This window comes from Nomascus leucogenys, chromosome 2 (genome assembly GCF_006542625.1).
Source record: "Nomascus leucogenys isolate Asia chromosome 2, Asia_NLE_v1, whole genome shotgun sequence".
In the NCBI taxonomy this organism is placed as follows: domain Eukaryota; kingdom Metazoa; phylum Chordata; class Mammalia; order Primates; family Hylobatidae; genus Nomascus; species Nomascus leucogenys.
Genome location: NC_044382.1, coordinates 4767547 through 4795431, shown reverse-complemented (window position 1 = coordinate 4795431; position 27885 = coordinate 4767547). Strand labels below are relative to the sequence as shown.

Here is a 27885-nt window from a genome sequence, read left to right as displayed (position 1 = left end):
CTGCTCTCTCCATTTTTCAGATGAGGAAACTGAAGCATAGAGGGGTCAAGGAGCTTGTACAAGATCACACATCTGGGAACTGAGATTCAGGTTTGCACCCATGTCTACCTGACTCCTTTTCACTGCCAGAGATAGCCTCCCAAGGGGAAAGACATATAAGGGCCCTGTGCCCTTGATCTGTGAGGCCTGGCACTTGAGACTTCCATGGCCCCCAGGCATTCCTGATTCAGGGGATGTCCCAGAAGCCACCCTGGAAAGGCAGTGGCCTCCTCAATACAGAGCTAAAATACAAACGTGAGACTTCCTTGAAGCAGATCGAGGCAGCCAGCCCTGTGACTGGCAGCTGAGTTCAGAGAACCAGCCAAAGAAAAGCCGTGTTTCCTTTGCACATAAAGCATCCATTCTCAGCCATGCACACTGGCACAGACACTTACAGACCAGAGCCTCAAAGGGCCGGACAAAGAGACACAGGCAAGAGCAAAAGATTTTTTTTTTCTTTTCTAAATGCAAAGCCCAGATAATACTCAACACGTATATACAATTTTCATATGAGCTGAATTTTTTATAGAAAAGGCAGAGACTTCTTGTGCCAAAGTTTTGGGGGCAGATGGCTGGGGGGGGTGTTTATAAAGACAGATTTACAGCCTGTGGCCACTTCATGGGCTGAAAATACCCCGGCTCTGTTTCCCCCATGTTTCTCATTTTCCACCCATCTTCTCCTTTTCCCCTTTTTGTTTTTGATACCTTTCAGTGGCCAGCCCTGGCCAGCTACCTTTCAGTAGCTACAGAGATGAGCTATTCAAACCTGCCTCCAGAGCCCTACAGTCAAGTGGGGAGACAGACAAGAAAAGCCAATAATGAAAATACAGAATAGGGCCAGGCGTGGTGGCTCATGCCTGTAATCCTCGCACTTTAGCAGGTCGAGGCGAGTGGATCACCTGAGTGAATAGGGCCGGGCAGGGTGGCTCATGCCTGTAATCCCAGCACTTTAGGAGGCCGAGGCGAGTGGATCACCCGAGTTATCAGGAGTTCGAGACCAGCCTGACCAACATGGTGAAATCCTGTCTCTATTAAAAATATAAAAATTAGCCAGGCATGGTGGCGTAATCCCAGCTACGTGGGGGGCTGAGGTGGGAGAATCACTTGAACCCGGGAGGCAGAGGTCGCAGTGAGTGGAGATCACATTATTGCACTCCAGCCTGGGTGACAGAGCAAGACTCTGTCTCAAAAAAAAAAAAAAAAAAAAAAAAAAAAAAAAAAAGACAAGACACTAATAGAGCAAAGGAAATATACATAAAGTGGGGAGGGCGCAGGTGGGATCACAGGGGATTTTCACGATATGTTACCACTGGTGCTGACTGACCAGATAGAATGATTGCCTGACCCATTAGAATGGACTCCAGCCTTTACATGGGATTTGGTGACTATCAGCTCATGGTAGAATAAGAGAAAGCTTCATGGAGGAGGTGAAGACTGAGCTGACTTGCAAAGGGCATGTTTGTGAGGCAGGCATATTTGAGAAGTGGCAGTTTTGGGCCAAGGGAACAGTAAAGGCAGAGAGGCAGGAGAGAAAGTCCATTAGGGGAACTATCAGGACCTCTCCGTCTCTGATCCCTCGGAAGCCCAGAGTGGTCAGTAGATATCTATTGAATTAATAAAAGAATAATGAGTGAATGAATGAAGTGGAAAACGTGTGGTAGGGAGGCATAGAGGGTGAGGCTGAGGAGCAGCAGGGAGGCAATAAGATAGCTACCATTTATTGCAGTCTGAGATGTGCCAGAACTTTACACAGATTATCTTATTCCATCCTTCCCATCAGGGCTAGCTAAATTGTCTATGTGGTAGGAGTGAAGAACCTAGAGCAGTCCCAGGCACACAGAGCATGTTAGACAGGTATTAGTATTACCCCAGAGTTACAGATATGCATGTTGAAATTCAGAGAAATAAGGTAACAGTTTGTACAGCCAGGTCTTTCTGACCCCAAATCTCATTCTCTTATCCCAAATCCTAGAGGAGAGTAGGGTCATTTAACTTACATGAATTTCACTATACACATTTGCGGGGGTGGTGGGAAAGGAAATTTTAAGAACATGGACCATTCTTCTCATCATGATTTATGCCGTGGAGTAAACGTGGGGCAGAGCCTGAATCTGAAAAGGTTGCCTTCACTCCTCTCTGTTCCTTTGGGCCTCTCATGGCCAATGTGTCTAGGTGTCCACATGATTTCCATACAACAAGGTTCCTAAATGCGAGCCCACTACTTTACTTGGGCTCAGTCAAAGAAACAGTGATGTATCTGGTCCAACCATGGACATTAAACAGTCACTCTTCCTGTATCATGCACACTGATAGACAAGTTAGGAAATTTTTGAAGGTGATTTTTACAATATCAATGCAGTCCATGTTGTCTTTGGAATGTACTGGCCCCAGTAAGGTGCAGTTATGCCCAGGGCAGTCTCCAGGTTAGGAATGGCCAGCTAGTCTGTGGTTTAAAGACCCTTGCCTTGGCAGCCATCTTTGTGCCCTTTTGTGCTTGGAGTGCCAAGTGTGTTCTGATTTTCAGCGGCCAAAACAACCAGATATTATCTGAAACCCAATAGTGGTTTTCTCAGCTATGGGAACATGATGAAGACCAAATGGACCACACTCTGGTGTTGTGGATGCCATCTCTTGGCTTTCCACCACCCTGGTCTTTCTGTAATTAATTTTTGGCTCCCAGAAATGAAGGCTCCATAACGGAGCTGGAAAGCTCTCTCCAGGGCACAAAGGAGCTGCCGAGCTGAGACCTTTCTCTTGACATCTGAACATCAGAACCTAATCGAGGATGAGGACCATTACTTGGACCTGTTTTTCTAAGGTGACTCAGCCTGACAAGGCGCTAAATAACATCCAAATATTATCCCACACAGAGAGAAAGAAAGAAAAATAAAATCAGGCTACTTCATCATTTGTCTCTCATGAATGCATCTTATGAATATTTTCCTTTAAAAGACTAATCCGCTGAGGACTTGGAAGAACGTATTTGTGTGCATTCATTAAGTCTCCAACTTAGAGGCACATTCTGGGACTAATTATTTTTTAACTAATTAATCAGCATGTTTCATTCATAAATTGGGATTTATCAGTATAGCACATGAAAGGAGAGAACATATTATTATTTTAATTTGGTTAATATGCAAAAACGTGCTGTGTTTGTAATGACCTGCTTTCACTGAATAGACACAGCCTGGAAATAGTAGCAGCTTCCTCTAATGAGGGTTCTGGCTCCTGGCCCCAGCTGCTCGGCACTAGAAACTCAGTTTGCTCCCTGACCCATCAGCATTTGTGCTTCTCCGGTGAGGAGGCAGGAGTGATTTCCTCACAAGGAGAAAAACCAAAGGCCTTGTGTTTGTTCTGCTGATAGAACCAGTTACACCCGCTTTGTTAGTGGGAAGAAAAAGCATGGGGGTAGGGTCGGAGAGTGGTGGTTGGAAGAGGTTATCACACACACACACACACACACACACACACACACACACACACGCTCCCAGAGGCCCAACTCCATTAATAAGAGATTCCACCATAATCTAGTGATTCTTGTATCTTACTCTATTGCGCCCATCATCCATGTGCAGCTTGTCTACCATGCAAATAAGTCCTCTGTTCTGAAGTCCCTTGATAAAGGGATTTATTTACCAGCCTAAACTGGTTATCCCATTTGCTCCTGCAAATGTGTGGTTCCTCCTTGCCTCTGAGCTGTCACACACGCTGGTTTAGAGCCACTGAGCCAGGGCCTCAGGTTCACCCAGCCTGTCAGGAGCCTGGGTTATCTCCCAGACCCCTGCAAACATTCGGCCCATCTTTAAACCTGAATCATCTTGCCCCTCTGGCCGACAGCATTGCTCTGGCCTCACCTAGAAGGGCAACGTGGGGCAGGAGTCGCCACTGGCCTTTCTGTGACACACTGGAGCAGGGTCCAGCTGTATTTTTTCTGTCCAGCCCTGGTGCCAGCCTGCTGAGGTCTCCACCCAGACACATCCTGATGTGGCACATTCTAGAGCCAGGCGCTGCTTTTGTGTTTTAAAGGAGGACATTTCCTCTTCTGTTTTTTTTGTTTTGTTTTGTTTTGCTTTTTTCACTGTAGAAGCTCTTTTTACATTCTGAAAGAAATACACAGGCTCATTGTAGAATATTTTGAAAAAGCAGAAAACTATCCATTAAAATTAAATCTATAATCCCACTAGCAAGAGATTACCCGCATGCACACTGACATTTGGGGTGTTTGCTTCTGGCCCCTTGTGCCTGCGGCAGAACAGGTCTTCTCCAAGAGGGAGAGTGACCTGGGCTTCCTCTATTTGTGAAGCTCTGAGTGTGAAGCAATACTAAAACAGAATGAAAACCATTGTGCTGTATTTTAAATGTGTATACTCTTGAGATGTTGTGCACAGATGTACTCTTGCCATTTATCATGTGACTCTTAAAACAGTATATCTGTGACTGTGTGTAACAGTGTTTAGAGTATTCCTGTGATTATTGTATAACTGCATTTACAGGTCACATCCAAAGTCTCAATTAGTGAACATAAGACCTGGTCAAATGGCTCTCCTGGATCCCTTCCCATAACCCCATGGGCATTTGTACTTATATCACATTGGAGATCATACTGCGTTCATATTTTTATATTTTGACTTAATACTATTTTGTTAACCTTTTTACAAGTTAATGAAAATTATTCCACAGCAAGCTTTTAGTGGGTAACCAGCATTCTACTATGTAAACGTACTACCTAAGCTTTCACCCATTATTGAACATTTCAAATGGCTCAATTTTTTCACCATTATAAATAATACTGCATTGAACATCTTTCTGTGACAATCTTTGCAACTATCTGGGGTTATTTCCTTGGGATGGAGTCCTAAAAGGAAAACTAATAGGCCACAGGGTAGGAACATCTGAGAGTATCTTGTTTCATGTTGCTTGATTTGTTTCCAAATAGGTGGTACTGATTTATCCTGAAAGTTAGAACATTTTCACTATTTTATTTAGTCTTTAATTGCACAAGTAATTCACAGGAATACACTCTCCTGGTACAAAATTTAAGAAAGTAAGGCCTAAGTCTCTTTTAACCACCCCCTCCAATCCCTGAGGTAGCCACAGTTTTCAGCTTAACAAAAGTCCTCTAACAATGCATTTATTTAGTTATCTGTGTTCTTATATAAAATTTCATTATCTATAAAGTATTAAAAACTTGCATACTTCCATAACCGTCGGAAACAGTATATTTGTGCTTGAATTTTTTACATAAATGGTGTCATAATGCATAGGTATTATGTGACTTGTTTATTGCCTTCAGCTGTCTGTCTTGGAGCTCTTCCTTTGTATATATAAATCTACCTCATGCTGTCTAACTTTCCATATGTTTCCATGGGCTACATATAGCCTACATATTTGGATCCTCCCAATTTTTTCATGTTTACAAATAGTGATGTAATATATACACTTTTACACAAGGGATTTGAACAAGATTTTTCTCTACTTGAAAGCAAATGGTAGAATTTCTGGGTCATGGGATATGCACACTTTTAATTTTAATAGATGCCAAATTAGGCTGGGCATGGTGGCTCCCACTTGTAATCCCAGCACTTTGGGAGGCCGAGGCGGGCAGATCACTTCAGGTCAGGAGTTCGAGACCAGCCTGGCCAACGTGGTAAAACCCCGTCTCTACTAAAAATACAAAAATTAGCCAGGCATGGTGGTGTGTGCCTGTAATCCCAGATGCTCAGGAGGCTGAGGCAGGAAGATCACTTGAACCCAGGAGGAGGAGATTGCAGTGAGCCGAGATCACGCCACTGCACTCCAGCCTGGGCAACAGAGCGAAATTCTATCTCAAAAAAAAAAAAAAAAAAAATGAGTCCAAATTATAGAGGACATTTTAAATTACTTTTATTAGGAATATTCTAGAATGCTATGGATTTGAGCTTAATTATCAAGGATGTAGTTCTAAAGTGTTCTGTTATGTAGGATGTCACCCAAAGGTCTTTTCATGTCTTCATTCATTCCCTCCATCTCCATCTGCTCTGGGCTCAGGGTGGCCACTTACCCGTAGTACACAGTCAATGAATGTGGGTTAGGCACTTTCCCCTTCACCCAGCCCCACCCTTTCCGAGCCCCAACCTGACACCTGGTTCCCTTCAGCACCTGCCAAGACCCTGCTCATCTTTCCAGATAGAGCTCACATGTCCCCTCTTCTTGGAAGCCCTCCCTAGAGTGCAGGCTGTGTAAAGCAACCTCTCTTCAGTGTCCCCATGGCACCCTTATTTATTGGCTTGTCATGCTTATTGCAATTTGGAATTTAGTCATCTCTACCCTGTTAAAATGGACAGTCTTGGGCTTTCAGTGGTGCAGCATTTGGGTGTCAACTGATAAATATGAACCACTGACTGAATGACAAATGTGCTCGAATGGCAGTCTGTCGGTTTCCAAAGAGAAGGGACCAAGCACATGCAGCTTTTTTCATAGACAGCTTCACAGAAAAAAGGCTGCAAAAACATTAGATGGCTAATAATTGACCCTTCATGGTGACCATGATCTTAATAAAAATGATAAACAGTTGGTGAGTAAAGTAAATCACGAACTCTTACACGTACAAAAATTGAGAACCACATTCTCCTCTCTGGAAAGTGTTTATACCACTTCTTGCTTCGATATTTCTTTATGAAATCTAGAAGCTTTTTATGCAATTTATTTCTTAAAATGCATCCCAGGGAATGATAAACAGCAGCAAGAAAGCCACTCAAATACTTGGAATATGGTGATTGTATTGTCATAAATCTCTGGGTAGAATCTCAGCTATGAAAAGAAATGCATGAAAAAAAGACTGGAAATAAATATATCAAAATGTTAATAATGGTTGCTCCAATGGGGTCGGGATGCTGTGCAAATTTCTTTTCTTCTTCTTCTTTTTTAAAAACTTTTCTGATTATTTTACCATGAACATAAATTCAGTTTGTATTAATTTTCTATTTTTTTGGAGACAGAGTCTCACTGTGACACTCAGGCTGGGGTGCAGGGGTACGATCACGGCTCACTGCAGCCTCGACCTCCAGGGTGCAAATGATCCTCCCACTTCAGCAACCTGAGTAGCTAGAACTACAGGCACACCACCATGCCCAGCTAATTTTTGTATTTTTTGTAGAGACTGGGTTTTGCTGTGTTGCCCAAGCTGGTCTTGAACTCCTGGGCTCAAGCAGTTCACCTGCCTTGGCCTCCCAAAGTGCTAGGATTTATAGGCTCGAGCCACCGTGTCCAGCCATAAATAGAAATAATCAAAAAATTTTTCAGCAATTAATCAAGCTTCTAAGGAGAAAATTTTAAATACTCTGTGATTTGCATACATATGACAGGATAAAATAACTGCAAGAGAACTAGTCAAAAATATCAACTCTCAGATTAGATAGTCACTCATTCAGGACTGTATTGAGGGAAGGGGATATACTGCTAAACAAGTCAAGTACTCTTCTCACCCTCAGGAAGCTCATAATTTAGTAAAAGCCACAAACTCAAGTATCAACAGGGGCCAGGCAGCAAGGGGAAAGCAGTGAAATCCACCAACAGGCTCATGCCCAATATTTCCTAATATTTGCAGGTCCAGGGAAAGAATATAAATGGAAGCCCACTCAACATAATCTAAATACTTACAAGCTCTAAATCAAGTTATCAAATTTAATTTATTGTTATTTTTTTTAATATGGAGTTTCACTCTTGTTGCCCAGGCTGGAGTGCAATGGTGCGATCTCGGCTCACTGCAACCTCCATCTCCCGGGTTCAAGCAATTCTCCCCCCTCAGCCTCCCAAGTAGCTGGGATTACAGGCATGCACCACCATGCCCAGCTAATTTTGTATTTTTAGTAGAGACAGGGTTTCTCTATGTTGGTCAGGCTGGTCTCAAACTCCCGACCTCAGGTGATCTGCCCACCTCGGCCTCTCAAAGTACTGGGATTACAGGTGTGAGCCACTGTGCCCAGCCAAATCTCTTATCTTGACAAATATACCTTTATAACCACCTGGAAGGCCAGGTTCAAATTTAGAATTCTCTCTTGCCTGAAGATGATGACTTAGGAAAAACTGGTCCCCAGTCCAGAGTCCTCCCTCTTCAACACCCGCTCTTCTTCTCTTCTCATATCTGACTCCATTTCATACAGCAGGGGGCTTTGCGCAGGTGGGTGGACACTCTGGCCTGCACATACAAGCATCATCCTCTTCCTCACCAAATAATAATAATAATAATAATAATAATAATAATAAAACAGCTTTTCATTGCCACCCCTTGGGTCCCAGGGTGTGCACCCTGGCAGTGCTGGGTGAATTAACCAAGAAAAGAGGTCTCTGCTGGCTCCAGAAGCAGGCTCGGGTAATTTGGGCTGGGCATTCAGGGTTTCTTAGTACCTGCAGTATGATCTAGAAGAGGCAATGCAGGCATCTATTGGCTCCTCAGACTTCTTACAGCATGGAGAAGGGCCAGGGTGGACGCTCTAAAGCAGGCCAAGGCAGGGGCCCCACTTCTCACCAAAGACTGAGTAGAGACCATGGTGAATTGGACAGCAAACGCCCCATCTTACAATGGCAGCAGCTGCTCAACGCCAGCCCCAAATTATCATACGTAGGAACATGCATCCAGATGGCCACGTCTTATACTTTTTGAAGAAAAGACACAAATCTGGGTTTTCTTATGAAATTTCATAATTTTTACATGTTAGCAGGTAATAAGAATAAAAACGGAAATCACTCTGCAGGCCAAACTAAAAATATCTGTGAACCACCTGCCTGTGACTTCTATGGAAGGAAAGCAAACCAAACTTCTGTTTACGTGTTGCTTGACCACCATTTAGTTTTGAAAATTCTATTCTCCAACTCGTTAATGTCACTTGAGCCCATAAGTGAATGATGATGTCTCCATGGCTGTATATATGTTTGAATTTCATGCATATCTTGTTCCCCAGCAGAAATCCAATTTACCTGGCACCTTCCAGTACTGATATATGTCCCCATAAGCCATCAGAAAAGACCTGATGTATGGATCTACACATTTTTCTTCCCTGATGCTGACTTTGATCATGCTCTCCCCTCTGACCTTCCATCTTAACCTGGGCACAAAGCTCTCACTGCACTGCTCGTATCTCTTTGCATGGCTGCTTAAATGCCATTATCTCCTTACATGGCTGTTACTTTGAAAATGATCTCCATGTCCCCAGGGCCTACCACAGAGCCTGTCATGTGGTAGACACGTAGTACATTTTGTTTGTTCTGGAACTGAATTCATTGGTGTTTTGTTCTCCACGATGACCCACATCTCCCCAGTCACAAATGAATAATAATTATAGCTGATAGTTCTTGGACATTTGCTATAGGCTAGGTGCTATGCTAAGAGCTTTATACATGTTACCTCGTATAATCCTTTCAACTAACTGCTCAAAAAATGTTATCCTCATTTTCCAGATGCCGAACCTGAGGTTCAGAAAGACAAAAAGACCTGCTCACAAGTCTCTCAGCTGGCAAATGGGCGAGGTGGGACTTGAGCCAATCCTGCCTGCTCTGAAAGGTCTGTGTTCTTAACCAGGAAGTCGGTGCTTCCCTAAATGTCCTTGAGCTCTTTTGGATAGTACACAGAGGAACTGTCTCTTATTTTGATTTCTAGACATTTGTTCCACTCAATATGCATTTATTTCAGTATATATTAGGAAAAATAAATAACAGTAACTTCTTATGGCATATCATATTGATTTTTCATTTACATTGGTAATACAGAATTTTCCTTTTAACTTATTTACTTAAGCTCTAAAATATTGAGTCCATTTACAAACAATGTTGAATGAATAATAAATATGATATGTAGTACAATAATACAATAAAAATTATGTATCAAGTATATACAAAGGACTAGGATTTGAAAAATACTGCCTCAGAAACCACCATATACGGGTTTAAAAGAAACACACACACAATGAAACTAATATTTAAACTCTCACCACTCTCACTTGCAACTTGCATTTCCAAGTTTGTAGAACGTTGCTTCAAAAAAAATATTCCAGACCCTGCCTAATGAAGACTCCAAGCAGTCTCTAAATTTCTAACTTTGAAGTGTGTTTATTTCTTTTTCCTGTTTCTATTTTTGGAACTTAAATGGCTGAATGGATTTTTAAAAATTGCCTCTAAATAAAAAATGAGCCAGGGGCCTGGATCTCTCTTCTGTCTCATTTGAACTCTGTGCAAATGGTGAATTACAACACCCCTGGACATAGTGGTCTCTAACTACCAAGCTGCCAGGCTTTTAAATAACAGCAGCACAGAATTGTGGCCATAATGCTACCTATTTCCCTTGATAAATTATTTATGCATTTATTATATTTTACATGGGCTGCTGAACCTGAAGGTACTTCTTTGGGGGCCAGGTCATTTCAAGAAGCCCATTACTGAGAATCAACTCAACAACATTAGAAACTAGCACATCCAATTGTATGTGATATTACTCATTAATATTACATCATTACTGCCTCAGCAGTTGTTTTGGGTGGTGATAACTTTATGTGTGTGTGTGTTTGTGTGCATGCACTATCCAAAGGCTTCAAGGCAATCCACTTCATTAAGAAGCTGTTTAACATTGAGGGTACATCAATAAAAACTAGCTTAATGCAATCGTGGAACTGTACCTAAGATGACTCGGCCAAATGAAGCTATTACCCGTATAATGTGTTTTACACAAGATGGAAATGGTTTACTAAGTTTATAAAATCACTCTCCAGGATTTACAGTGACTGATTTGCTGTAAGATCAGCAGTGTGGTAGAAGTTTTATGCTAACAGTAACTTCACATATGCTCTTAGGAAATTGCTATATTTTCCTCCAAAACAACACAAAACAGCAATGAAATAGAGAGTACTGTTTGTAAAATGTTCCAAAGCATGCTTGTAGTTCAACCTAACATTTAGTATTTGGACTTTGTTTGTGACTTGCATAGAAGAAACAAATTAATTAATTCAGCCTTAATTCAACAAACACTCATTAAAGGCCTACTATGTGCTGGACACAATGCTGGGCCCAGGGAACACCAAAGAGAAAAGAAGAGTCCCTGATCCGGAGGAGCAACTCCAGTAGGTAGGATCTAAATGGTCAATTCCATAATTGCCAATTATGCAGCTAAGTGTCCATTCCAACTAGGAGAAGACACTCACTTCTGTTCCAAGGGCAGAGAAGGCCATGCATGCTTAAGTAGGAGATCCCTGGGCAAACAAGGCAGGCGAGACCTACGGTAATTTTATGGTGGGCATGTGAGACACTTGTTGATTCCTCCAGAGCCTTTCCCTGCTCCTTTGCTAGCTGAGTCCTGATTTTGTTTATGTTTCAGGTTGAGCTCCTTTGGTCTCAGGGAAGGGGGGTCCATGTCTGATCTAGATCAAGGACTGTGACCCAGCTCTGACCAAAAAGATGTAATAGGGAGTGAGCAAGTGGAAAAGCCCTTTCCTATCTGATCAGAGGAATGTTCATGATGAGAAACTCTAGGCTCTTTGCAGCCCTTTCCCTCTAGCTTCTGAATGCCTGCGTGATGACAGGGACTGTGGCAGATTTCTTAAGACCTTGGAGGGAAGACCAAAAACGTCTAGAGATTCCAACCCAGATCCCTGACATCACTAGCCTTCCAGCACCAGCAACCACCCACCTCCAGCCTTCTTGATGTGTGAGAGCAGTAACCTCCAATTGTTTAAGGCACTGTGTTACTTGCTGCAAATAGCATTCATGACTTATTGCAAGTTTGTGGAAACACAAGTTTTTCAGGGTGCTTGAAGCAATGCTCTTAAAGGGTTGCAAGGGATGATGCTGAGATGTCAAGCAGGTGCCAGGCTGTTGAGGGCCCTGATGCCACATTAAAGGAGTTTAGCAGTGCTTTCCAGGCAATGGGTCCTTTCCCAGTGGGATACATGAGATGATGGAGGCAGCACACATATAAGGCAATGCATAATCTTGAATCACACAACCAGACATTTAGCTCTGTTTGCATTCTCTTTCAGTCCTTCTAATTACGTAAAGAAGATCTTTCAAAATTGGCCTAGGTGGCTCACGTCTGTAATCCCAACACTTTGGGATGCCAAGGTGGAAGGATCACTTGAGCCCAGGAGTTCAAGACCAGCCTGGGCAATATGGTGAGACTCTGCCTCTACAAAAAATTAAAAAAATTATTAGCCGGGCATGATGATGCACACCTGTGGTCCCAGCTACTCAGGAGGTTGAGGTGAGAGGATGGCTTGAGCCCAGGAAGGGGAGGCTGCAGTGAGACAAGGTGAGAGAGCCATTGTACTCTCTCTAGGTGACAGAGAGAGACCCTGTCTGTTAAAAAAAAGGAAAAAAAAATTGGCTTAGGAAGTCTTTACTCTCTCTAACCTTATTCATCTTCCTTTTCAACAATGATAAAGAATTTTGATAATTACCTTTTGGTTATAGCAAGTGGTACTTGTTTTTCATTTTGGCTGGTGAATCAAGTTTCCTTGAATGTATACTTACTTAAATTTTTTTTAAAGTAAGTCAACTTACTGAAAAATATTAATAGGTGATAGTGCAGGAGCTACACATACATGGCAAAAACTGCAACGCTGTAATGAAAAACACTGAAGTTTGAAAAATACAGTTGAGTACATCAGGGAGCCACTCAAAGTGTTTAAGCAATGGAGTAATGTAATTAGACTCCCCATTTACAAAGATTTAGTGGACAAGGCCAGGCATTAAGCCTGAAAATGACTTTTGAAAAAAAAAACAAACAAATTTCAGATGAGAAATGATCAGACTGGAACCAAAGCAGGAGATAGGGAGACAAGGAGATGCTAAGGAGAGAAAAGGAGGAAAACTTAGGGACCAAGAATAAAAGGATGGAGAGGGAGAGGGAGGAGTTTGGGATGATTCCAAAGTTTGGCTTAGGTAACCGAAAGAATGAATCACGGCACCATTAAATGAGCTAGAGAAAATGGGAGGAGGACTAGGGCTGGAGGGAGGGTGATGGGTGCAGTTGGCCACATTGAATTGACAGCCTCTCATTAAACCCAGATGGTGCTGTAGACCGCTGGTTCTCAAAGTGTGCTCACCAAACCATCAGCATAGCCTGGCAAATTGCTAGAAATGCAAATTCTTGGCACCACCCATACTTATTGAATGAGAAATTCTAGTCTGGTTTAACTAGTTCACTAGGTGATTCTGATGCATGATAAAATTCAAGGACCACTGGGCAGGAGACAGAATTCTGAGTCAAGATACCTGGACAAAAAAATTTGGATTATTTTAGACAAGGCCTTTCCTTGGGCCTCAGTTTCCTTAGTTGCAAAATGAAGGATTGACTAGGCTATAAGATCTCCAGTAAGTCACCAAACCTCACTGGGTCTCAGTACTTCACCCCTAAATTACCATCTCCCCCTTCTTCTTTAGTAATAGAACCCCAATTTTTAACCAAGTACTTGGGAGTCCAGAATAAAGACCATACTTTCCAATCTCTTTAGCCACCAGGTATGTGACTAAGTTATGAACAATGTGCAGAGAATGGAAGTAATGTGTGTGTCGTCTGAAAAGTTTCCTCAAAGAGAAGAGTTCTGTCCTTTTTCATCTTTTCTCTCTCCTTTGGTCTGGAATGCAGACATGATGGCTGGAGCTTGATCAGCCATCTTGTATCATGAGGGAGAAATCACACTTGGAGGAGAGAAGAGCAATGAGTTAGAAGGAAGCTGGATTTCTGATGACTCATTGAAACCACGCACTAGCTCTATGTTAACTCTTCTAAACTTCTTTTATGTGAGAAAGGAACTATTTTATTCTAGCCATTTTTATTTTTGACTTTCTCTGCTCCTACATTATTACTAGAAAATCCCTTGTACCTTATACTTTTATTAAAAAATACTATGAGAAAGCCAAATCAGAATATTTGGGGGCAGGGCCTAGGAATCTGCACTTGATGACCTCCCTTGGGAACTGATGAACTCTAAAGTTTGAGGTTGGGTGCCTAGGAATTAACTCATATTGTTTTATAGTAATATATATATACTCCAAGAACAAGGGAGTAAGAAATTTGGATATTAAAAAGATTATTTTGTTTTTTGTTTTTACACATATTGATGACTTTGTTTGCATTTTGTTTGCTTAAGGGTTCGGAATTGAAACTCTTTGTAGTTCAAATTCTGCCCATAAGGAAATCATCGGACAAATTGGACCAGTGCCTGTGAGCTTATGGCCATGTTGGGGCTAGGATTTTGATCCCTGACTCCCAGCTGTCTGACCTCTGGACCCTGCAGCTTCCCTGCAACCTCTGAAAAGTTACTTTTTTCCCAGCATTGCAGGTGAAAATCCTCCAGCCTAGCCACAAAGTGTTACAGGGCAGCTGTTCAGCAGCATGGCCAGTTTTGATAGATGAAGCGAAGTGTGTCCAATCAAAACAGCAAAGGGTAATCTAGGTCAGCCGCCCGGCCACACAGGTGACTGGAGCCACAAAAGAATCCAACTCATCCCAAAGTGATGCATGGCACAATTTGGAAGATCAATCCCCTGTTCTAGCTCACCTAAATCTTTGCCAGGATACGACAATTTCAAGTGAAGCATATCTGTGTCCTGGACCTTTCCAAACCATTTATTCAATAACAATGCACTGGAGGGATTGGCTTCACCACTCACTGTCAAAATGGCTTGTTAACTATCCACTCTACGTTAATGATAATACCGCAAATGGGAAGGCCGGAAGAAAATCATGTTTAAAATGCAGAGGGCTTGAACAGGTTGCAAAACAACCAATAAAAGAAGAAAACATGACCCAGCATTAGTTAAAAAAATTGGTTCTTTCTAAGTAAACATGCATACTTTCCAGTACTGAAAGAGAGTGAAGATCAGAAGTGGGGTTTAATGAAATCTGCTTTCACGACTTGGTTTTGTTTCTATCAAGCTTGCCTTATGGTAGTGAGCTTCCAGGTACTCTTGGAGAAGAGGATATTCCAAAGGTAATTTCACCTTTCTTTCTTCCCCTACCTTCACAGTCCCTGCCTTTGAATATTATTATTATTATTTTTTAGTTTCATTAAAACATATATTCCACCACTACATCAGAATGCTTATTAACGTTGCCAGGCAAAGTAACTGCTGGGTATTAATCTCTTGGAGGCCTGGACCATATACTTGTCCAGACTTGTCTTCTCGCTACAGCTCACTAACCAAAACCAATACCAAGGACACAGTGTCCTTCAATTCAATTACAGAAAGTTCCTGGGCTGCTAACTCTAAAAGGATCAAGTGCTTTAAATATTTCTGCAGGCAATAAGCATGGCTCATGTAATGAGCTTTTTTTGTATGTGTGTCATATTTGTATAATGTGCCCCTGTGTCTTAGAAAAAAGAACTGAAACAGGGCCGCTGCCTTGTACAACTCCATTGGATGCATTCACATACTAGTCTGTGGTGCCTTATGAAGTTGCACAGTGCACAACCAGGGCAGCCTTGGGTAGTGGTCCTGATTGTTGGTCATTAGACAGGCCTCTGGGGAGCTCAGGTGTGGCCTATTGGGAGAAGGCTGACAATGTATGCTTCAAGGAAAGTGGTGGGAGACATTAGAGCTGGATTGGGGCAGAGTTCACCTTGTGTGATTATGGAGTGAGATTTATACTGCTTGCTGAGCTTTAAAAGAGGCTGGTGAAGGAGATATTAATGCCCTGCTTCCTGGAAGGCTCTAGGTTCTGGGTGTGGTTGACCTCAAACCCCAGAGGGGGCTGGGCAGTAGCTAGCAGGTTACAGGCATTCCCCAGCCTACAACTTCTCTGAAGGTGTGTTAGCCCTCATCGTACTAGACAGGGATGGAGCTTTTTAATATATATATTTTTTTAACTAGTGGCACCTTAATGTTTGGGCAGAACTTGCTTTCCCTACAACCCAAAAACTTTCTGGTGAGCACACTTCATGAAAAAGGCTCTCTTCTGCTAGCAGAGTGCTCAAGCCACCACTCACCTACATCTGTAGATCCTTTTGGAGATCCTAAATGGAGGTGCTGAATTGTTGTCATGGTTACCATGGGACGTTTCTGAGGCCAGAATGTTTTCAAGGAGCGCAGCCCTGGGCTCTGGGTATCCTGGGTTCCTGAGTAGGCAACTGATGCAAAAAAAAAAAAAAAAAAGAAAAGAAAAGAAAATAATAGATTTCCCCCTTCCTTCTTCCATACTTCTAGTCCCTAAGCAAGAGTCTGATGTTTTAGTGATCATCCTGGCTCCAAACCATCCCAATTTACTGCCCACACCTGACTTAGCCTTAAAAGATTAGCCTGACTTGGCAGCACCTGACTGTGGCCCTGGGCGTCTCCACCTTTTATCAACCAAGACAAGTTCCTGGATTCCCTTGTGCACGCAGCTGCTTCTAGGCAAAAGACACTTGTGAAGGAATTCCCTGCATTTAATGTGTTACAAAGGAAGTGACATTTTTGATCACCTCTGATATGGTTTGGCTCTGTGTCCCCACCCAAATCTTATCTTAAATTGTAATCCCTATGTGTAGACGGAGGTGATTGGATCAAGGGGGCAGTTTCCCCATGCTGTTCTCCTGATAGTGAGTTCTCCTGAGATCTGATGGTTTTTTAAGTGTTTGACAGTTCTTCTTTCACTCTGGTCTCTCCTGCCGCCTTGTGAAGAAAGTGCTTGCTTCCCCTTCGCCTTCCGGCATGACTGTAAGTTTCCTGAGGCTTCCCCAGTCACGTGGAACTGTGAGTCAATTAAACCTCTTTCCTTTATAAATTACCCAGTCTTGGGCATTTGTTTATAGCAGTGTGAAAATGGACTAATAAAACTTTTTAGGAGTCCAGCACTTCACATGTATCCCATGTAATTTACAAACTTAGCAAGAGAGGAAATATCATTCACATTTTATCTAGGAGGAACCAAGGGCTCATAGAGGTGATGCCCAGTTCTGCACAGCTAGGAAGCAGCAGAGCTGGAATTCAAATTCAGGGCTATTTGGTTCCAAAGGTGCTCTTTTTTCCAAGTCATGGCTGCCATTTTAGCCACTGATAATTAGTAGCTCTGAGGGACCATAAACCATCTTCTGGGCATGGAACATTCATTTGTTTATTCAATAAATGTATTTTGAGTCTGCTCTGTGCCAGACCCTCTTCTGGCCACTGGGAACATAAAGATAAATCAGACACAACCTCTGCCCCTAAGAAACTAACCCACTGACAACCAGCAGTAATTAAGAGAGGAATCTACAAGACATTAGAGAGAGGATCAGTCAAGGAAACCATTCTGCTGGAAAAGACACCTGACGGAACCAGCTAAGTTTCCAGGCATGTCCAGTTGTAGGGAATAAACAGCAGGTAAGACCCAATCTCTACGCTCAAAGAATTCATAGTAGAGTTACAGAGGCAAGACTCATGCTCATGGCACAATGAAAGAGAATAAAATCACCGATTGAAGGCCCTCAGGTGTTCTACACGGAAGTGAGGGAGGATTGACAGACTGAGGCAGAAGTTGAGACCATTAGAGGAAGGCTATGGAAATGAAATGGAAGCCACCTTTGTTCACACTATTCTTCATTAATCTTGGTATTTTTTTTTTCCCTCTAGTTTTGCCAGTTACTTCTGGCTCTACCCTGATTTCTTTGTTCATTTTTCTTCCTGCTAAAGGAAAATACTCACTTATTTAACATCTTTAAAGCTGTGCTGAGAGCAAAGCATTATCCTAAGCCCTGATGGTGGTCATAGCGTTGGGAATGTACAAAGATAAACAAGACATTAAAGCCCTTGAGTAGCAAACTAATAACGAAAAGTCTGATATGTGAGCTCCAAACCAAATGGCAAAAGGAAGGAAATAATTAATTCAGACTTGGAAACAGGAGTGAGGGGTGGGGGGTGGGTGATGGGTGGAAGAGGTGGCGGTGGGTTGGGGGTCTGTCACTCAGGGAAGACTTCATTGTTGCTTGTTTGTTCATTCACGTTTTCAGGATTCATTCACTGATGTCTCCTATCTACAATGTCTGCTCCTGAAAGAGCCCACTGTCCAGCACAGGTCTGGAAGACATAAACCATCACAATATAGTATGAGAAACAAGCACGAGATGTACACAGGGCTGTGGACACTTATAAGAGAGAATTCAGAAGATACCGTTGGTGGCTTTTGAACTGATTCCTAAAAATCAATAGGAATTTACCAAAGGAGAAGAGTGGAAAGGACATGTAAAAAGGCATTGAGAGTGTGTTTGGAGGGGGATGAGACACTAAGATATACCACCCATTAGGTAGAAAGGCTTGAATACCAGACTAACAAGTTTGGCCTTTATCTTCAAAATAATGGGCAACCATAGAAGAAATCGGAGCATGTGAGGGTGAAGAAAAAATTTTAGTTTTGGAATTTTCCCTCTGGTATTGCGTGTAAGGTGTACTAGATCGGGATGATACGGGGGCTTAGCCACAGACGCCTCAGCTGCATCTCTGTGCCTGGGAGACTGCACCAGATGCGAGCCTAGCAAAATGGGAGAGTGGGAGGTGCGGGTGAGTGAATGGAAGATTAGGGGAGAGTCCCTCCTGAGGTCTACATTCTGGGCAAGGGCAAACGCAGTTCTAGGCACCGCACAGCTGCTGGGAAGACCCGCCTCCCCTTCCAGATCCCTCTGGGGCGGAGCTCAGGCCAGAGCACGTGATGCTTGGAGCACCACCTTTACTGTGGGCACTCTTCTCATTCATCCGCGGTTTCACGGGCCGCCACTTCGATCTCCAACACCTTGACCGTATGCCTTCGTGAGCGAGGAATCCGTTCTCCTTGACACGTCCCTATTGCTCCTCCTGCAAAGCCCAGTTAGGGAAGAGAAATATCAAAGGAGTCCTTTGCCCACACAAAAGATGGCGACCTGCTGCGCTCACTCTGGGTGGGGGAAGCGGGTTCCAGGCGCCCGGCCTCACTAGGCGAGGCGCAGACGGAAGAGGCGTCTCTGGAGGTAACTTTTCGACCTTCATGGGAGTAGCGCTGAAGCGAGGGGGCGTGGTCTCGTCTGAGTTCTAACAGATGATTGGTTTTCCGGCAGATAGGTGGGGCATGAGTGCTACCCCACCCCTCCCTCTTCGAACCGGAAGTGTCTCTGGGTCTTTCCAGCTGGTTGTCATTTCACTCGGCTCGGTCCTGAGGAGAAGGACTCAGCCGCGGCTGCGGGACCCGGGCACCGGGAGGCGGTGGCGGCGGCGGCGGCGGCAGCAGCAGCGGCGACAGCAGAGGAGGAAGAGGAGGAAGAAGGAAAGCAAAAGAAGAACCAGGAGGAGTCCTCAACAACGACAGCGGGGACTGCGGGACCAGGGTAAAGCGGCGACGGCGGCGACGGCCCAGCAACCGTGAGGAGAAACAAAAGCCTTCTAAATTATAGTTTAAAAAAAAATTCTGGGGGAAAAGAGAGAGAAAGCCGAGGGGGGAGGCCCTTCTCCTTTAAAATAACTACGGTAGTGGGTTTTTCCTTCTTTTCGTCTTTTTTCCCTCTCTGCGGAGAATCGAACTGAGGGAACTGAACAAACCGCCCCTGGGTCCCATGAGGGAAAAAAACCCCGGAGCCGCAGAGAGGGGAAGAGGCAGAAACCGCAGGACCTTCCAGGTCGCCCCCTCGGTCCCTGCACCCCCGGGCCGCCCGCTCACCCTCGTCGAGTCTCGCTAATCCCTCCTGATCGCGACCCCCCCAAGAGGGAGAAACGGGTGTTTCCAACCCCTTTCATGGGGGAGAGGAAGCCGCGGGGAGCCCAGGAACAGCGACCGCAGCAAGATCTGCACCCGGAGCCTCAGGAACAGCCCCAGAGGCCAAAACTGCACCCTGCGAAAGAGCAGAAAACAGGACCAGGAACAGCAGAAACCTCCCTGCAATCATCTTTCCATTAGTCAATGCTGATTTCCTCTCCCGAAACCAGGAATTCACTTCCCACCCCAGATAACCTAATATAATCTATATATATAAATACATAATATATAATGTTCTTAAATTATTCCTGATTTTTTTTAACCAAGCTGCCAAGAAAAGAACGTATTCCCCTCTTAGCCCTATTCTAATTTTTATGTGAGTGAATCTAAACTGCTGAGGAAAACCATATGTGATTGTTAAATTATATATATCTATATTTTTATTCCGCGCAAGGCTTATTCTTCTACATCCATAGATGATTGAGAAGCTCTGTTTTTGTCATTCATGTACATTTTCCTTTGGAAAAAGAAAGCGCCTATTTTACTAACCAAAGACTTGATTTTTACCCTCTTCATTTTTATTCCCTCCTAAAAATAAGCCCAATTGGATCCACGTCAATGTTTTAAGAGATTTTTTTAAGAGTTGTTTTTTTCTTTCAGAGACCAGAATTCCAAATCAGAACAATTTAAGGTGATAAGCTGCGATCTTTGAGCTAGCTATAAATAAGACATTTCAAGCAAGCAAGCAAACAACTTAAATTTGGGGTAGAGGAAAAAAAGGCGTGAGACATCAGGTTGTCATTTTTTATTGTGAGATTCTGCTCCTAAAAATAATAAATGGGGGATTACGGGTTTGGAGTGCTAGTGCAAAGCAATACTGGGAATAAATCTGCTTTTCCAGTCAGATTCCATCCACATCTGCAGCCTCCACACCATCACCAAAATGCCACCCCCAGCCCTGCTGCTTTTATAAATAATAACACAGCTGCCAATGGCAGCAGTGCTGGGTCAGCTTGGCTTTTTCCTGCTCCAGCTACCCATAACATTCAGGATGAGATCTTGGGGTCAGAAAAAGCAAAAAGTCAGCAACAGGAACAGCAAGATCCCTTAGAAAAGCAGCAGCTTTCCCCAAGTCCAGGTCAGGAAGCTGGAATACTGCCTGAAACAGAGAAGGCAAAATCAGAAGAAAATCAAGGGGACAATTCTTCGGAAAATGGCAATGGGAAGGAGAAAATAAGAATCGAATCTCCAGTGTTGACAGGGTTTGATTATCAAGAAGCCACTGGGCTAGGTACTTCAACCCAACCCTTGACATCTAGTGCATCGTCTCTTACTGGTTTCAGTAACTGGTCAGCAGCGATAGCGCCTTCCTCCTCTACAATAATCAATGAAGATGCAAGTTTCTTTCACCAGGGAGGGGTCCCTGCTGCTTCGGCTAATAACGGTGCTCTGTTGTTTCAAAATTTTCCCCATCATGTCAGCCCTGGCTTTGGAGGCAGCTTCTCTCCTCAGATCGGGCCTCTCTCACAGCACCACCCACATCACCCTCATTTCCAGCATCATCACAGCCAGCATCAGCAGCAAAGGAGGTCTCCTGCCAGTCCCCATCCCCCACCCTTCACACATAGAAATGCTGCTTTTAACCAGCTGCCTCATTTGGCGAATAATCTTAACAAACCGCCCTCTCCGTGGAGCAGCTACCAGAGTCCGTCACCAACACCCTCCTCTTCCTGGAGCCCGGGCGGTGGTGGATATGGTGGCTGGGGAGGTTCCCAAGGCCGAGATCACCGCAGAGGGCTGAATGGTGGAATAACGCCCCTGAACTCCATCTCGCCTTTGAAGAAAAATTTTGCAAGCAATCATATTCAGCTCCAGAAGTATGCTCGCCCCAGCTCTGCCTTTGCACCTAAATCCTGGATGGAAGATAGCTTGAACAGGGCTGACAACATTTTTCCTTTTCCGGTAAGATTATGTTCCACTAATAGATTAGGATGAATAAGGAAATAGCATGGTGTAATATCTATGTAACTAGAGTTTGAAGTGCCCGTATTCACATCAGAGCTTTTCTTAGATAGAAAATGAATCAATAACCAGACTTTATTTTAGCAGGAGTGTAATTGGAACAAAATATTCAGCTGTTTCTTTGGCAGTTTTCTAAATTGTAGCCTTAATCTTGTCATAGATAATTATGAATACCTGGTAGCTGGTGATGTAGTAATTATTAACTATAATACCTTTCTTGCCTGACGTGAGAATCAGGGTCAGTTTTTTCCCTACTTATTTAGATGAGAATAAATAATATATAGATATAAATATATTTCATTGCAGAAACTAATGAATGTTTTCTGAAGTAACTATATAACTAAACAAATTTCTTTTGACACTATAAGGTAGTGATTCACTGAAAACCAGCTATTGAATTACAGTTTTCTCAGTGGTTGGTTACATTTTAAACCTGGAAACTCTCTGAACCTTGTAGGTCTGAACAGCCTGAATTGATGGATTTGGCAATTCCTCTTAAACCTCTGCAAATTTTGGCCTACCTTTCATCAGTAAGGAGTATCTAGTGAGAGAAATGATCTAAATGTTTTCTTCATCCCCATTTATTTTTGAACACTGTGAAACTGTTCATCTCAGAGTGACTCTTTATGCCTTTCACCCATTTGTTTATTTTCCAATGTTAACATTGGAGGTGTAGATAATTAAACCATTCCTAAAAATAGATCCAGGCAAAGATCATTTGTCTTTCTTGCTACCAGAATATCTTTATTCTGGCAAGAGTCATTGATGTGTTTGAATTAATGAGCAGCAAGTTAGGTTGATATGAACTAGATAAAGGGAATTTCATAGGTGGTTGAACGTCAGATGCTCCACTAAATGTGTATACTTTGAGGTTATGATTATATGTGTTTAGGAAATTTATAAGGGGTAAGAATCTAGCATTCAATCTAGTTTTCCCAACAACCTCACAAGGTGAGTTCTGTTATTATCCCCATTTTACAGATGCGGAAATTGAATGTGAGAAATATATAATAACTTAGCCAAGGGTACACAGCTGGTCAAGAGTACAAATTCTAAGTTAAACAAAAAAACCCAAGGATTGAAAATATGTATACATACATGTGTGCACATATACATGTGCTACAGCTAGAGGGTTACTTTAGAAATATTTCTGCAAAGGCTAAAACAGATTTTAGAATCATTGCACTGTTCCCAAATACGATGTTAGCCCCAGCAGAATTATTTGTTTTAATTAGTAATTGACTGAGAGGGAGGGGAAGTTTGCTAAGAGAACCCTATGTCATTCTTTCCCTAAGGATTCAGGTGCAGTGCATCTTAAAATATGTGGGTATATTTAGTTTTCGACTTCTAAAAATGATTTTTTTTTTTTTTTTTTTTTTGCCTATCAAAAAGCTGTTGGCATTTGCTTTAAAGGGTTTCGGTTGTTAAAACCAAAGACCAATTACTGTGCTTTAGTGGCCACGTAAAAAGGCTGTTTAAGACATTGACAATCCCATGAAGTCTATTTTTAAAAAGTTGCCTTTGATATTCCTTTGAACATAAACTTAAAGAAAATTTAATGCAAAGATAAGTTTTATGAATTATTCTTATCTTGCTAATTTAAAAAAATGTAAGTTAACATTCAGTACATTTTAACTGGATTAAGATTTGGCTCAGAACTAAATACACCTTTTTTTCTTATTTTGCTGCTATATGCTGACACAGTGAATTTATGTGGCCTCACGGTTTGGTTCCCATTCTCAGCTTACTGACTTTTGTTAAGATTGCTTTAGGAAAAATGAAAAGTTCAGACAATGAATAAAATATACATATATGCACATTAATATTTTTTTCCTATTGGGCTAATAGAGTGTGTGTTATGTGTGAAATCTTTTTGAACAGTTTCTTTGGAGATTAAGTTGATTTATGAAATAATAGTTAGACTAAGATTGATACTAAAATATATTGTTAGAAACCAACTCTTCCCTTAGAACTGCTGTCTTTTATATTGATTATGGGAAAAGGATGGGTCAGTGTACCTGACTTTCAAATATGGTAAGATTCAAAAGTAAACGGTTAATTCTGCTCCCCATCCCCACCATTTGTAGCTCTGTGTGTGTGTGTGTGTGTGTGTGTGTGTGTGTGTTTGTGTGTGAGAGAGAGAGAGAGAGAGCGCACGCACACATATATGAGGAGAGAGAGCTAGCAGTGGGGTGATTTGAAAGTCACAAGAGAATAAATGATTTGAAAAAAATCTCTATGACAAGAAACTCCTAATTGGGTTTTGAAAAAGTCTAAAGAAGTAAGTAAACTGACCACTGTGATTCTTACTTAAATGGATACAGTTCTTTTTGCTTTTTAAAAACCAGTAATTGTTGTGAATTAGTTATTTTTGAGAAAAAGTATCATTTTAAGTTGGTATAAGTAACTTGGTTAAATTTGTCTTATTTAAATGTATAACTTGCAGGCACATGTCTGTAATCCCAGCTACTTGGGAGGCTGAGGCAGGAGGATTGCATGAGCCCAGGAGTTTGGGACCAACCTGGGCAACACAGTGAGACCCCTGTCTCAAAAAAAAAAATTTATAACTTAAACACTATTAATTTTAGGAAAGAAATTTTATAGATATTAGCACTTCAATTTAATTACTATTAAAAAGAATTCCTTTCTTCTGCAATATTCCTCATAGGGGAAAAAAAAAAGAATAAAAAGAATTCCTTAGGTGTGATAGAGAGATCTTGAAACTTACCACAGACATTAAGGATAGTGCTTACATGGGTACATTATAATAATGGTATTCAATCAAAGGCCAGCACGTTATTGTTGTATTGAAAGGAAATAATTTACCTGAAGTGTAACTGATACTAGGCAATGTTTATTTTAATTTGAAACGAACCAGAATGATTTTTACATTTGTTTACTGCAGGTTTGGGTACATATAATGAATTAAAATTAATAACCTTTTAAATTCATAATCCTCCCCCCCCAATAACTGATAGGGGAAGACATTTTATTTGGAGGATTTTTGTATATTAAAAGGTGTTTCTAAGTTATTTTTGCTTAGCTTAAAGCTTCATTACATGAATTCAGAGGGCATCACTCAAATCCTGATTTTGTTTGTTTTGAGACAGGATCTCGCTTTGTCACTCAGGCTGGAGTGCAGTGGTATAATCACAGCTCACTGCAGCCTTAACCTCCCTGGGCTCAAGAGATCCTCCCGCCTCAGCTTCCCCAGTAGCTGGGACTACAGGCACACGCTACTATGCCCAGCTAATTTTTGTATTTTTTTGTAGAGACAGTGTTTCACCATGTTGTCCAGGCTGGTTTCAAACTCCTGGGCTCAAGCAATCCACTCGCAGTGCTGAGATTGCAGGTGTGAGCCACCGTGCCTGACTGAAATCCTGTTTTTAGACACAGATAAAGTAATATGCATATAATAATAGCTAACATGCGGCCGGGTGTGGTAGCTCACGCCTGTAATCCCAGCACTTTGGGAGGCTGAGGTGGGCGGATCACTTGAGGTCAAGAGTTCAAGACCAGCTTGGCCAACATGGTGAAACCCTGTCTCTACTAAAAATACAAAAATTAGCTGGGCGTGGTGGTGGGTGCCTGTAATCCCAGCTACTCCGGAGGCTGAGGCAGGAGAATTGCTTGATCCCAGGAGGTGGAGGTTGCAGTGAGCTGAGATCATGCCACTGCACCCTAACCTGGGGGACAGAGTGAGACTCCGACTCAAAAAAAAAAAAAAAAAACTAACATGCCTCCTGTGTTCTAAATGTTTTACATGTATTGATTCATTTAATTCACTCAACAATCCTATGAAGCAGAAATTATTATTATTTTTGGTCACAGACAAGATTTGGCTCTTAATCATTATACTACAGTGCCTCTTCACATAATGATAATATGGCAGGGGGATAGTGGGTGCAGGTGGGGCCGGAAGGGAGAGTGCCTCCCAGACGCATGTAAGATGAGAGGAAAAATTTTAGTGATACATGATGATCAAAGGCTGATTGTAGATAGAGTATTGAAAGGGGAAAATAATTGAGTATACTTGTTTATCAACTTTAAATGTTAAACTTAGATAGTATTTTGGTCAATGATTTGTTTTAAATTTTGAGCACGTTATATACCAGGCACTGGGCTAGGTGCTTTCAAATATGTTATTTCACTTCCTATGTAGGATTCCTCAGCCCTGTGACATTTGGTTTTATTGTCCCAATTTCAAAATGAAGGTCCATATTCATGTGACTACAGGCATGATTTGACCCTTACAGTAAGGAAAAAAAAAATCCTGTCTTACCAAACATATCTTAGAATTCTGACATCCAAAGCAGATAATATATTGGGGCACCTGCTAATAATTATATTTGAGTATAGCATTTCTTTGGAGGGGTGCCTGGATCTTCTGTCCTTACAGGAAAGTAAAGGAGAATTACTTAGTGTATGTGCTGACACCCTCTTAACTACAGCTCAATTATGTTGCCGCTTTCATTAGCTAAGAGTCAGGTAGGAAGGAAAAAGACAAAATCTGTATGTCACAAAGACTATCCTAAAACTTGTTTGATAGGGAAACAAGTGTCTGGATCCTCAAAATTATATACTGCATCTTATATTTGCAAACAGAACACTGCTGCGGTACTTCAGTTCTGAAAGTCATGGTGGATTATTAAAATTGTCTAATAGGCAACCTCATTACATTTTCTTGTTTCTTAATACAGTATCGTTCCAAGAGGGATCTTTGCATAGGAAACATTTTCTTTGACTTAGAAGGGGAGAAACCAGTTTTTTTAACTGTAAATTATGAGTCGGATGGTTCTAGATCTAGCAGAACTGACATATTGGAAAAGTCTTCCTCTTTGTAGAAGGCTTTTTAACTAGGTTAGATAGCTTTTCTGATGAAATTAAAACTAATTCCAGGGTAGAGTTTTTTTCTTTTTCTATCTTCAGAGAAGCCACGGAATATGATCAGCACATTGTTCCAACACCTTTCAGGAAAAACCTGTTTATCGCAAGCCTAATAAATGTGGTTGTTGCTGGTTGCAACTAGAAAGATGCTACTTAGCTCATGAGTTTAAGTTTTTGAAAGTCATCCTGTTGGTGTTCATAGGAAAGAAATGGGGAACCTAGTTTTTAAATTAACATGTGCCTAGGTTTGAATTTGACAGTCTCAGTTTATTTTCCTTATGACTTTTTCTCTATTTTGCTAGGAGGAAAATAAGCTTGATAATTCACTGTCATATTTTTTTCAGCGCTGTATTGTACCTCAGTTTTTGGTCTCATTATTCACATAAGATAATGTGAATAATGTGTTTCTCTTTAAGGCAGAGAGCCTATAATGTGAGCATTTTAACTTTTTGTGACAAAATTCATTTTATTTTATGTTTAATTGTTCAAAGTTGCCTTACAGAAATTAAAAGTATGTTTTACCGTGATAAATTTAGAGCAATATATTTTTTAAAATTCAAATTTATTGGAGATTCCCATCCATTTTTTTCTCATCGCATTTTATCTTATTGAAACAGAATGAGTTCCACCTTTAAGTTTGCAAAAAATACTTAGTAGATGGAAAGATAAAGGTGTTGATACTATTTTCAATCAATTTCTGAAGGTGAAAAGTGAATAATTATTGAGAAAGGCTATTTTGTGAGCCCGAAAATGTAGAGTGAAGCATAGGCTGTGGACTCAGACTTAAGTTTGACTCTGAATTTGAATATAATTATTTACTATATGAAGCTGTTGGAAAAATAAATAAAATGCATATATAAAGCTTTAAAAATTTTGTCTCTAAACTCTAATGAGCAGTGTGACCTTGAGTAAATCTTTTAAATTCCAGAAGAAAATACCGTATCAAGAAAATAATACCTGGCTGGGCACGGTGGCTCACACCTGTGATTCTAGCACTTTGGGAGGCCGAGGTGGGCAGATCACTTGAGCCCAGGAATTTGAGACCAGGCCTGGGCGACATGGTCAGACCCCGTCTCTAGAAAAAATACAAAACACTTTTTCTAAAATATAATAATACCTAACAGTGAAGGGTAATGTGAGGCACCTTATGTATGTGGCCATATTAGGTTGATTAACTTTTTAAATTTAAAATATGGCTTTCTAATATTGAATAAAGTTATGAAATTAGTTACAAATATAGCTCGTGTTACTGTGAAATATTTTAGTCGTGCTTATCTTGCTGTATATGCTTTATT

General features: G+C 41.7%; 1 protein-coding gene across 4 annotated transcripts in view; it reads left to right on the top strand.

Annotated features, from left to right (window-relative positions):
• The first annotated feature begins 19069 nt into the window (after positions 1-19069).
• The window catches only part of CPEB4 (cytoplasmic polyadenylation element binding protein 4), a 72273-nt gene continuing 63457 nt past the window's right edge, over positions 19070-27885 (top strand). For all 4 annotated transcript variants that reach the window (XM_030824975.1, XM_030824969.1, XM_030824963.1 and 1 more), the window contains exon 1: positions 19070-21643. In XM_030824975.1, coding sequence (XP_030680835.1) covers positions 20519-21643 — 1125 coding nt within the window. In that variant the 5' untranslated portion in view covers positions 19070-20518. The remainder of the gene's footprint in view (positions 21644-27885) is intronic.